This window comes from Catharus ustulatus, chromosome Z (assembly GCF_009819885.2).
Source record: "Catharus ustulatus isolate bCatUst1 chromosome Z, bCatUst1.pri.v2, whole genome shotgun sequence".
Classification (NCBI taxonomy): domain Eukaryota; kingdom Metazoa; phylum Chordata; class Aves; order Passeriformes; family Turdidae; genus Catharus; species Catharus ustulatus.
Window position 1 is genome coordinate 38,470,552 of NC_046262.2, and position 13,073 is coordinate 38,483,624.

At 35.8% G+C, this 13,073-nt stretch overlaps 1 protein-coding gene across 8 annotated transcripts in view; it reads left to right on the top strand.

Annotated features, from left to right (window-relative positions):
• The window catches only part of NTRK2 (neurotrophic receptor tyrosine kinase 2), a 203,304-nt gene that overhangs the window by 75,669 nt on the left and 114,562 nt on the right, over positions 1-13,073 (top strand). For 2 of the 8 annotated variants that reach the window (XM_033085353.2, XM_033085348.1), the window contains exon 12: positions 3,089-3,160. The exons of 3 other annotated variants lie outside the window; for them this stretch is intronic. In XM_033085353.2, coding sequence (XP_032941244.1) covers positions 3,089-3,160 — 72 coding nt within the window. Of the gene's footprint in view, positions 1-3,088; positions 3,161-12,725; positions 12,800-13,073 lie in introns of all 8 variants that reach the window. 3 more of the 8 variants (XM_033085346.1, XM_033085345.1, XM_033085347.1) reach the window with 3 other exon arrangements.

Consider the following 13,073-nt stretch of genomic DNA (forward strand, 5'->3'; position numbering starts at 1 on the left):
TTGTTTTGTTTCATTCTATGAAGTGCTTTTCTTTAAAAATCAGCAACCTAAATGTCTCTTTTTTAGGGCCAATTTCCTCATAGAAAATATGCTCAAAGCCCTGTCAGTCATAGGAATTATCAAAAGACTGGAAAGTCACATTCTACCTCAGTGTGTACTAATAAAAACATAATAGCAGCACAGGGAATTAATAGCATATTTTACTAATTTACAGCAACTATCATATCTTTTGTGTGTGTGTGTGTGTGTATTTAAAAGTATATGTAACGTGTATGTTGTTAAGTGTTACACAATCTGACCCACACAAAACTTTGAGTTGTTGTCTAGAGGTACTTCATGTTGTCTTCAATGAATTTACAGTATCTTTGCATGTACAGATTGCAAATGGGCTAGTTTTGAGGAAGCCAAAAGAAAAATGCACATGGATATGTAAAAACTGGAGGTAGGACCATGCTGTGGGAGCTCATTAATGATTCAGAATGGTTGGTTTCAGTTTTCCCTTCTTCCTTTCACAAGGCAAAATCCAATCAATAGTTTTCTTTCAAGGTCAGAACTGTTGCTTGGTGTCTGTCCTTCTCACAACTCTTGCCCAGTCATAGAAGTGTTTTGGAAGATTTAATTTCTGTTTTATTTGAGGTTGTCATCAACAACTCTTAGCGTAGTTGGGCTCAGACAGAAAGTCACATTGTTACTGGAGAGGGCTCTGCCCTGATCCGACTACAAGGGTGCTGCTTTTGTGAACAGTGTCATGTCAGGCATGAAAGGGTCTTTCCCCATGTCATCCTATCCCCAGTAATGCTGTGGGATTGGATGGGTTGGACAGGAAAGCTGTAAAGCAGCATTATGTATCAATTATTTGATTTTTCAAGATTTGTAAAATAGAGTTGAGTTTGAAAAATTTTTCTGTCTTTGCAAGGGAAAGGTTGTTTCCATTGCGTGGGCAATGATATTTCTTAATGTGTTTTGGTAGTTTATTTTCCAGACCTGCAAGTAAAATGCATATTTTAAAAAATATTAATATGGTTTTTGCCTGCCTTTTTCCTAGATTTTTTGATATATTTTTTTTCTGTTTATTTAGAATTAAGTTCAGTGTGGGCTAAGTAAACATCTTACATGCTCATTAACTAACCTCACTTCCTGAAGTTATATTGTAAATCCTAAGGGGAGTACCAGATCCAGTATTTTAATTGCAGCGAAGGAAACAATGCTCCTTTAATGGCAGTGGAAATATTTGTCCCTGTAAAATATCTTTCCTGTTTTGAGAAAGATCATAAACAGTCGGAAATACAGACAAATATTTTAATATTTAGTTTAGAATCCTGTTAGAATATTCTCTCATCCAAGCATTTTCTTTCTGAATAAGCTGCCAAAACAGAGGTTTGATGCTTTGTCAAGAAGCAAGCAAAGCTGAGTATCATTCCTTAAATATTTCAGTTTTCACAAAGACATCATACTGCTTTAGAATGTCTGCTTTTTGAAAATCAAATTCTGTGACTTAAAAGTGATATTTAAGATCAAGGTATCTTGAGTAGAATGAGCTGAATGTATTTGCAAGAGCTGAAAAGTTTTGTCTGGTATAATTTTATGTTGGCTGAAAAATAATAAATAACATTGGGGTCCATCATCTCTTCCCTCTCCTGCTTTTTAGAAAAATCTGGACAAAAGAAAGGTCTAAAGTCATGACAGAGTTCAGAGTTATCACAATAATTCCAGGAGCGAGCTTCTGGAACTCAGCTTTATTATAGAATATTATGAAATTACTCACACTTGTTGAACATGAGGGATCCAAATTTGCTGTTGGTCATAAGCCCTAATCAGTCAAACAATATGCGCAGTTCACTTTGCTCATTCTTCTGACATAATATTTAATATGGCCTAAATCAATTCTTTATATATTCTACTGATTTTACCGTGTTCATAAAATACCAGTAGTAGAAAATCTGTTTCTATTGCTTTTTTTTAATGTTAATGTGATTTCCAAGGAAAAAGCTCTTCAGTGACTCATATGAAATATGTTGGAGGGAGTTTGTATGTACATATATATATGTAAATGTGCAGTTACAGAAATTTTCAAGCGGTATAATTTAAATAGATTACTCAAACTGAACCTTGCCATTTGGCTGGGATTTGCTTTTATATATTTTTTATTTTTAGATGTTTGTCCCTACATTGAATTCATAACCTATGTCCAAATCTGCTGGCTACAAATCTGCTGCTTTTGCACGTGAGGTATTTTTTTTGTTGCAAAGAATACTCAGCACTGAATTTGCAAATCTTCTGTCCATATTTATATCATGCCACATGCTGAGGTACCTTGGAGTAGAACAGAAGGGGATTTAGATACCTCTTGTTTAGCTGCCTGGATACCTCCTGCTTCAGTAAGGGAACACCAGGGTCTCTGGCACAACAGGGGGAGCTTGCAGGACCTTTAGGCACCACAAGTTTGTTATAGGTTACTTTCAGTACTGGAAGTAAGGAGTAAGGCCAGGTGCTGAACAAGCTGCTTCGATGTTAAGTAGTAAGGGGTTTGTCCTTATGTGATACTCAACTAAAGCAAAAGTCCTGGATAAATCTCATAAGCACCAAGTAAATAAATTTCTGCATGCAGCATGACCTAGCCTTGACACTGACTTTTGTGCAGACTATTAGTACACCAAGTTTGTCTTTGCAGGCAAAGAATATACACCAAGAGGAATTTGCCCAGTGACTGAAGAGTAGCTCCTTGTGGCTTATCATACAGTATAATATTACAATTTTAAATAAATATATTGAAATGATGTACTTTTCCATAGACCTAAAACACATGTACAAGTTACATCTCATAGAATCCAGTCCAAAAAATACCACTAATGTCAGTCTTTCTCATGTTATAGATGGTTTTGTATGAAAAATGTGAAATAAGAACAATCTGGAAGTAACTCAGAGAATGTCTTCTCTTCTGCAGTGTAGAACGAAAAATAAAGCAAAATAAAGATAAAATTGATGAAGATAAAGATGAAGAAATACAAATTTTAGAAAGAGTAGCATTGGCAATTGCAAACCAAACCTTTGACATTAATTGCATTAATGGTAATGCATTCCATTCCAGTTCATGGTGAAGTAAAAGGAGTTGGTCTGGTAGATCAAATATGGCTTTCATTGCAAGACTGCGACAATGAAGGTGAGATAATAAAGCTACTCAGACTAATCTGTAAAGAATGTCATTATTAAATATACCTGATTAATTATTCTTAGAACAGATGTCACTGTAAAATAGTACATATGTTTCAGTTATTTTTTCAGGATGTATGTATTCTGGTATGTATATTTGTGTATACATGAATACATACATTTTGGGTCGAAAAACTATACATGCAGTCAAAACTGTGAATTAATGATGCATATTGCATTCCCTTGTGATTCTGGAAAGTTAATGTCAGGACTTTGAACAGAACTTGAAAGGGGATTTTTTCTATTGAAATATTTGAAAAATTGGAATGGTCTAAATAGCCATGTTAAAACATAAGTTGCTGTCCTGCTTTGCTCATTACAATTACATTGTGAAGCAACTGTTACGAATCCATTGGCATAAACAAATCTAGCTGTGTATCCAGGGAGATGTCACAAATCTTGGGTTTCAGCTTAGGCTTGTGTGTGATTTGGGTGGAGTTTTTTTGAAAGTTCTTTAACATTTTTTCAATCAACATCTTATTTTCCAGTCCAGGCAAGAGTAAAATCAAAAAAACTCTCAAGTACCTTTAATGCGTTTTTGTGACAGAATGTCAAAAATTACTTTGTGTTCCATCAATAGTAATTCATGGCAACACGCCGAAATAATTACCATTGGCCAAATGCCAGACTTCTGGGCCCTACACTAACAAATACTGGTGCAATTATTCTGAAAATTATAAATTCAGTTGCAATAATAGCATGCATCTCACATAACTGACTCACCTCCTCCAATTAACTTCACATAATCAGAAATAACTTAGTTCTGTTTTATCTCTTAAGTGGTCTCTCTGGACACTAATCACAGTGTGTGGTTTGCATACACTGTATAATTTGACTGGGTTCTGGGGCAATACACAGCAGTCTTTAAGCTTACCACTATGCCATCAAAGCCAATGGGACTAGGGTATGTTCTCTGGCCTGTATGGAAAGGTATAGATTGTGTCCACAGGCTCAAAGCTCTCTTTTCCCTCATTCGTCAAGTAGGATGGCCCCATGTGTACTTGGAAAAAAAAATAAATCAACCCATGCTCTGCTTTGAGAAGTACTGGAACATTTTCTAGGAAAGTTCTGTTTGTCCTGGGCCAAAATAGTAATTTTAATATTGATTACATGATTGTGGGTAAAAAAAAAGAAGATACACCCCTGCATATTTTTATTTACTGGCAAATGTGTGCCCTGAACCTCTTTGTCTTTGAATCTACCTTAGCAAATGGGCCTGGAATCAAGCAGTCGTGCACATTCCAGAGCGGTTTTGGCTTGTTAACTACTGTTTGGATCTTCTTGTGTGACTGTTCTACATTCCACATCTTCTTCTGTGCCTGAACTCACATGATTAGTCAGGTGTGGAGGGGTCATTCAAGCTATAGTTTGCAGTAGCCTTGCTCCTTGAGTTTATTTTCTGGGAGGAAGCTGGGGAGATAGGGATGAGATGGGAAGCCTATCTTATGAAAGGAAGGCAGGTGTTAGCACTGATGCTGGTTTCTGTGCAGTGGCTGTAGCAGAAGTGGAGAGAATCACCTTGGCCAATGCTGGCAGAATCATGGCCAAAACATTGCCAAGTTCCATGGACTCCTGACCTGCAGTTGTTGCAGGCTGGAACCTGTTTAGTTTCTGGAGCCCAAAAGAAGTTTGCCTGACCAAAGAAGTTAGGTGTATTGGTATGCCTACTTACAGATTGAAAAAGTAAATTCTGCTTTTCTTTTCCCCTTTAGGGGAATTTTCACCAAGGAAAACATCAGTCTCTTTTCTTTCAGATTGAATATTGTTTATTTCAAATGCATTTCAAGCATTTTGTTAACTTTAATACATTTACAATCCCATTCTTTGTGTAGAAAGGAGGGAAATTCAGAAGGCTCACCTCAGCAATGCTACAGTGATAACTGAGCAATATAAATGGTCCTTTTCTGATTTTATCTCTCGAAGTTATATGACAGTAATATGCTGGAGAGTGGTTTTACTTGACCTGGTAACAGGACAGGAGTTCCTTTCACTTGCTCAGAAAGGGAAAGGATATTTCTATTCCTGTTTAAACACCTTGGAAATTTCTTTTCCTAGTGTGTCAGTGGTAGCAGAAAAAGAGTATTCAGTCAGAAATTCAAAATTATATAACATATATGGCATCCTGTGTGCCAGATGTGGATGAAAACCCATGCACTTCACTTGCAGGAATACAGTTTCAAGTAAGGGAAGAGTCTTATACACCGATTTGTTAATAGTCTCCTCTGGCAGCTATAGCAATTACACATGGTATCTACTGTAGATTCATGTCTCATTTATTTGATGTTAACAAAATTTATAATTACATAGTATCACTTAGTAACATCATTTACTTTTATCCAGTGCCTGGGTCTACAGGTGGGGCTTTTTGGCTGTAATATAGGTGGAATTAGCACATTAAATGTATGTGATTTGTTACATCAAAATGGTGCTGTAAGAGGTAACATTTATAAATATGAAGAATGGCAACTTCCCTTTTCCCCAAGACCTTTCCTGCTTCTTTCCTTGGTGTATCCAGTGAAGAGTGCTTCTTTGAATGGAGATCCATTTTGTGTCCATGTAAATCTGAGAACAGAGTAAAAACAAACCAAGGCTAGACTGGACTAAGTACGCAATTTTTTCACAATGGCTCCAAGTAGCTGTGATTTGGAAGATTCAAATTTCTTAATTTAGTGCTGTTTTGTGCAATATTTTTCCTTACAAATATTCTCCATCTTCTGCTTTGGGGAGGGATTCCAACATATTGTAATATCTAGGGAGAAAGAAAAGTTCGTGGACCCTTGAAATAGGTACAGGACCTGAATGCATATTCTTCAAACTGCCTGCAAATGTAGGCAAAACTTTGAGGTGGCTTCTCAGGGATGTAAAACCAGGCCATGAGGTTAATGAGGAAATATCCTGTGCCTCATTCTTTACCTCCCTCAAAGGCCATGTGTTACTGCAGAGGAGGACCACTTTAGCTAATGTTCAGTGGATGGCAGCTCCAAGGTTGTCTCTTTCCCATTTTGTGACATTGAATTTGTGGTAAGAGATTAATAGCAGCATTTTTTCACTATTTTGTCTTTTTCCCTGGTGAAAGCCAGTGGTGACTGGCCACCAGCTGAATGTAACTCTATTCACCAACACTCTCTGGGCCCAGCTATCCAGATGGTTTTTAACCTTGAGAACAGTGCACTCATCCAAGCCATAAGCAGCCAGTTTCTCCAGGAGAAACTGTGGGAAATACCTTAAAAGCTTGACTGAAGTACAGGCAGACAATATCCATTCCCTCATTCACTAAGTGCATTGTCTTGTCATAGATGTAGACCAGGTTTGTCAGTCAGAGCCAACGTCTCATAAACACATGCTGTGTGGGCCTGATCACCTATGGGACCTACATCTTAAGTTTTCTATAAATGAGAATTTGTCAGGTGAAATACTTGAGCCAAGATTGTATCAAAATATATCAGTGATCTTTGGTCATGTCCTAGAAGTCTGCAGAAGATGGAGGAAGAGGAAATGCACAGAAATTATGTATTTTGTCTTCATGGAGCATAACCTTAATAGGACTGGCTGAATTTGGCTCTTGGTTTGCTGACAGTCCATTATCTTGATTGTTAATCACACACAGATGAGTTTTTTAAGGAAGTTTTTTAATGGAAGATTGCCATGTGAAAATTCTTGGTTAGTGGTAACTGTAAAGGAAAGCTGTTGAAATTAATGAAGTAAAGAAACCCCACAGTTGTTTTACTAGAGGCGCTGTGTGATTATGAGGTGCATCTTTTAAGAAGTGTTCACATTTCACAGACACAAGGTAAAATGTTATAGCAAGGAAGCTGGAGAATTGCTCAATAACAGCTATGAGGACAGCAGTTGATCAAACGTCAGTTATTAATATTGTTGCAAGGGAACAGTAAACAAAATAATCCCATGAGAAACAAACATATGTGATAGTTCTGTAACTCCTGTTGTACTGTAAAAACCAATGCTATTTCCTCAATTTGTATATAAAAACTCTCTTATTATGTCAGGTCTTATTAAAAGATCATATATTGAAAATATGGAATATTTGGAATTACTCAAGCTAACTGGATGGTAGAGTTGTCTTCAATATTTGGGTAGAGACAGAATGGTTTCAAAATTGACAGTGAATCTCTTTTTCAAAGGGACAAGATATAATTATACTGTGTCCTTCAAGTGCTCTGATCTTCTTTCTTGTGGCTGTAAACTGATGCTTGTCAAAATTTTAGCTGTGCAGTAGCGTTTCTGTATTTTACATGCATACCAATAAGTGCATTTAAATACAAATTCTAGGGATCTCACAAGGTAAAGGGCCTTCTTTCTTAAGAGCTTTGACTTTTCAAGTAGTTGCAGGAAGCTTTGAGAAAGCATCTCTTGATTTATTGATTGGTCTCTCAGGCATACAGTGTTTCATGGAAATGAAGTATAAAATAACCCGCAGATATCCATGTTTTAAAATGTGTATGCAAATAGTAATTGCTACACTCTTCCCTATGAACTGGGTTTCCCCTAATGCACATTTTAACTACTGTTAATTCCAGGTTCTGTTCCAATTTCTGAACAGTTGCTTAATAGCACTCTCTCTTTTTTAACTGTCCCTGAATTAGAAGCTCTGCATAATATATGTACTGGCTGTCTGAGCAATGGTGGTTTGAGCTTCAGCTCTTAATGTCCTTGACTCTCACTAATCAATAGAAAGCAAAACAGCTATAGCATGAGCAGCAGCACTGCAAAAGGAAACTTCTGTTGGATATTGCACTGGAAATCATGAGGGTAATGACTCTCATTGAGAAAGCTACAATATTTTCTCCTTCAAGAGTGCATAGCACAAATGTTTTCTGCTGCCTGCTTGGAAAATGAGCGTGTCTTCCAATGCATCATACTGGGAAATAAAATCAAAAGTCCAGATCAAACTAAAGAAAAACAGATTAAGACATTAAATGACACTTTTTAGCAGTGTAGAGGACTGTTAACCCAAAATATTTTTAATCTCTAAAATGTTGAGTAAAACGGTCCAGTTTTACTATCTCTTAGCTCTAGCCTCTTTAACATTGAGAACAGCTTTATATGGTTCTATACTTAAGTATGTATAATTGTTTGACCTCCATTCTCATTTAATGAACTTGTAGATTAATGAAACAAACAATTGTTCGTTTCTACAATACAGACTTTGATTACTCCAATTTTATTATGCTTATTTGGAAATCTAATACAGGTTGAAGCATCCATAAAATTACAATGTATCCTTATCTGTGGAGCACAAATTTAGACCTTAGAGAAAGAGACAATGATAGTGGAAAAGAAATCTTTATAAGATACTGGATATTTTGAAGAAACTTTTTAGTTTTGGGTTACTCTAAATAGTCTTGAGTTTAATATGATTCTGTGCTGCCTTCCTGTTTTAAGTAATTGGAGCATGTAAGTGAGTCAAAACTCTTTATCTTGATGTATAATTTCAATGGTCAGACTATTTAGTCTCTTCTGGTCCTAGTTTTCCCATTTACTAAGTAAATTCAGTTACAGGAAAATTGGATCAGACAATAGAGACTAATGTTGAATTTAGATACAGAATTGTATGTGAATCCTTGGCCTCTAATAAGTTGATTTGTTTGTTTTCTATACATGCTTTTATCCTTTGGTAAAAAAAGTAATATTTATGCTTGTCATTAGAACTCTTAATTATATGAATTCAAAATATGGTCTTAGTATTTATTTCAAGAGGTAAAAACAATTTTTAGACAAAATAAAAAAAAATTAGTTAATTTAATATTTTTGTGCTCTGAAACAAAAGGCAGTATTGAGCCTAGTGCATATAAAATCTGCAAAATTGCAAAATCCCAAGACAATGTACATATTTCTTCAGGGAAATTTATCTTCTGCTTCTGTGTAGGCATTGCTCTATAAGACTAGACATTATTCTTCCTTGAGCAACAAAAATTCTGCAGAACGTATCTAGGAGCCTCTTCTTGCTTCCAATAAAAATTAGGTGATATTTTGTCCTGATTTTGCCACAGCATTAGCCAGCACTCTCTTTGAAGCAATGGCTCAGATCCAAGAAGCAAATAAAACTAGGAATAAATTGTTGCATTTTCTTTCCTTCTTGAAACAAGAAATTGACAATTTTGATAAGACTACTCTTTTAGGTAATGCAACTGCATCTTACCTTTGCCTTCCTCCCTTTCAGTCATCAGTTTGCACTTTCTCCATATAAATCACAGTTCATTAAAAAGAATAAAGAGATACAAGCTAAGTGTGCTCAATTTACTCCACACTAGAAAAAATAAAATTTACCTTGATTTTCAATTCAAAATGCTTTGTTTGGATCAAGACCACAAACAATATTCTGCATAAACCTTATGCAAACCTTATGCAATATTAGAATAACACCTATGCACTTGATGAAGAGGAGATGGAATGAGGCTTAACATCATAGAAAGTTTCAGTTGTTCAGCACTTCTTTTGGCTGTACTTTCCCTTGAATGATTTGGTTTAGATACATGGTCTCCAAATTTATGTAACTCATATGTAGAGACATAATGGCAGCTGGGATGTGAGTATACAAAACTTAGCTGTCTATCCAGTTAAGTCATCATTATGGGAAAATTTTATTTATTCTGACAGAGTGTAGGTCGGGTTGGCAATGACCAAGAAAATTTGATTTCAGACCTTCTTATTACAACTCATTGCAATATAGTATTTCAAATCCTGTTGTAGAAAGAAGGATTTTCTGCAACTAAAGTTTAGCATCTTGCTTTGTGAAAAAAGTGCAGAAGATAGTCATCTTGTAGCATTTTCCTTCCTGAATAACTTAGGTGATGGCTTGTAGGGAATATAACCAGTGAGAAGAAGTGTGATTCAGATTGTTGGAATGGGTAGAAATTGAGTCTATGAATGTGTAACTATCCCAAGAACAGTGATTTTCCCAAATATGGCAATTAGATGTTATGATGTATATTATGTTATGATGCTATTGACTGCTCATTTTCTTGTTGTGTGCCAGTTGGCTTCTTTACATTTAAAAAGGATGATGTTTAAGGGCTCTTCTTTCCAAATCAGTAGGGTACGTATAAAGGTAGAGGATTTCCTTTCATTCTTTCTTCTCTAATGGCTTGAAAAGCTAGCAACAGTTAGTTGGTGACATTTTATCCAGCTCCCACTCAGAGTAAACTCTCAGAACAGTACAGATCATCCATTATGTGAGATACACATCTGCAAAGCTCATGAGATAGTCAACTGTGGTGCTTCTGGAAAGTAGGATTTTTAAAAAGTCCTCATTGGTGGCTCAACCAGATCCTTATTAATAATATAATTCAAACTACTTTTTCTATTAATCAGTTAGGCTTAAATTTGGTGTTCCCAAAATAGTGTACTCCAGATTCTTTATGATGTTTGTTAAAAGTCTAATAATTAATACAGTGTGGATTTCAAAGCTTTTTGAATGAAGAACTGCTATTAGAAATAAAGTTATCACCTGGTTACATTTTAAACTACTTATTATTTTCTTTGCTGTCTTGAGAAAATTTGCATTTCAGCGAGACAGATACATAATGTTCCTTTAAAGGATGAATGAAATTTTGTCATTCCTTGTACAGGGAAGATGAATAGGTTTTTTCCGTCTTCCACTTTCATTTTGACTTTTTTTATTTTTATTCTTTAGTATACTTTCCTCAGCAAGTCTGAGTGGCAGCTTATATAACAGTAGTGTACTTTTAAAACTAATATTAAACTCAGAATCCAGAACCTCAGCAGCAACTCTAGCCAAAATCAAGCTCTACCTCAACTTGCCTGCCTGACTCCATTTGAACTCTGAGAAGCCAAATGGGAAACTGGCAGTTAGGACACGAGAAATCATCTTCTGAATATCTACTATTTATCCCATGATATTTTGCCTTTGTTAGCTCAGTGTCTCCAAATAGTCAGAGTTCCAGTGTACAAATGAAGTTTCTATTTTTCTAAAGTACTTCTTTTCGGTTTCTGCATCTATATGTTTGTCCTGTTTCCTTGCTCCCTTGCTCCCTCTGCCCCAGTCTCCATAATTATTTTGTATTTATATATCCTTTTCATTTCTGTGTTCTGCACCTGGTTTCTTTCCATGTTTTAGTGATTAAAGTTAATAGATTCTTGTCTCTTTTGCACCTTTTTCTTTCTTTCACCTCTTTCCTTTCTTTCGTTTTGGACTCTTTTCTGTTAATATTTTTTTTCTTTAAAAGATGTTTTTATTGTGATTAATTTTTCTGCCTTCCATAGCATTTGCAGGACTCCTTGTGAACTTCTTGACTCCTATAGACTGCACAGTCATAAGTCTGAGGTTTTTCCCATAATGTTGCTTTAGATGCCTGTTGACTGCAAGGGTTACTAAAATACAAATGCGACTAAGAATATAGAATAATAAAATCACTTCAATTGAAAAATGCCTTTAAGATCATCAAGTCCAATCATTAAGCCCACCACTAAACCATCTTCCTAGGCACCTCTGGTGGTTTACAAGAACACATCAGTTTGCCTTCCTTAAAATAGTTGTGCCACCTTCTCCCTACCCCTGCCCCGCCCATCATGACTTATCATGTGAAGGTTGCAGGAATTGTAAGCAGATCTGTTTTGTGCCTGTGTTTTGCCCATGTACTGGACACTAAATATTATTTCATTAGTTGAAAACTTCTCATATTAAAATTCAGAAGTGACTTAAAACACAAAGAAGTGATTTCACTGTGACTGCAGCAGACCAGGTAAGGAATAGTCTAAAAGTAAAAAAAACCCTTTCCCTTGAAATGATTTGCTCTGGTGTTAAAAGTATGGTATAAATGTGTGGTTTTTATGTAAACACATGTGCGTGTGCCCCTTATCTTAAATTGCCAGGAACATATGCAATCTCCCATAGTTAAGAAAGCAAAATTCCAGGAGAGGTCTGAATGGCTTAGGAAATTCAAGAGGAAAGTAGCAACCATGCAGTCGACTTGACTGTAGCTACTAAAAACCCCGATCATATTTCTCGTTTTCTAACCTATAACTTCTAAACATCCTTCAGACAATTGCTTACTGTTCTGAAATGAGGCTCTCGAGTCTATTTTTGTCTGTGAATTAGCAGATCACTTTGGGATTTTTTGACACCTTACACAAGACCTTCATAATTGTTTCAAAGAAAAGGTATTTTGCCACACACTTTTGGAAATGTGGAATTGCACAAAATTAGCAAGCTCAGCTTCTGTATGTTACCTACTTCCGGGGTAGAAACAAACAAGAAAAAGCAATGTAAATGAATTAGTCATTGCTACTAATAGTGAAATTCAAATTCTCTTGAAACTGATAGCATAAGTCCCATTCATTGAAAGCAAATCAAGATTTGGGTCTGAATTGTTTAGATTTCTGTGGAATATGGATAAGCTTTCAGTCTTCACAAACACTGACATCTTATTAAAACAAGATTAAAAAGCCCACAAAACCAGGCAAATACTACTACTGAAGTTTACATTTGCTGACTAATAGTAAAACTCTCACGTGTTTTTTTCAAATGTCATTAGAACAAGTAATGGTGGCTGTCAACAGCGATGTACATAATAACTCAACTGCATCAGATAACAACAGACTGGGTAAGGTAATGCTGTTTTAGGAAGTATTTGTGTCATAAAGTGAGCTAGTTGAACTCCACACAGGACCCTATGTAGTGTTTTTAAAAATTCTTAGCCCTAGCCAGTGAGGTAGGGTTTGGGGGATTTCCTTCACCTCAGAGTAGAACACACCCCAGGGATTTTATGTATTTCAGTGGACCATCATATTTAGTTGTTAATTTTTAAGTTCCTCTTGATATTTAAATACAATAAATTTCAAGAAAATTGACTGATATTTCCCCCAGCTCTACTTTTTTCTGC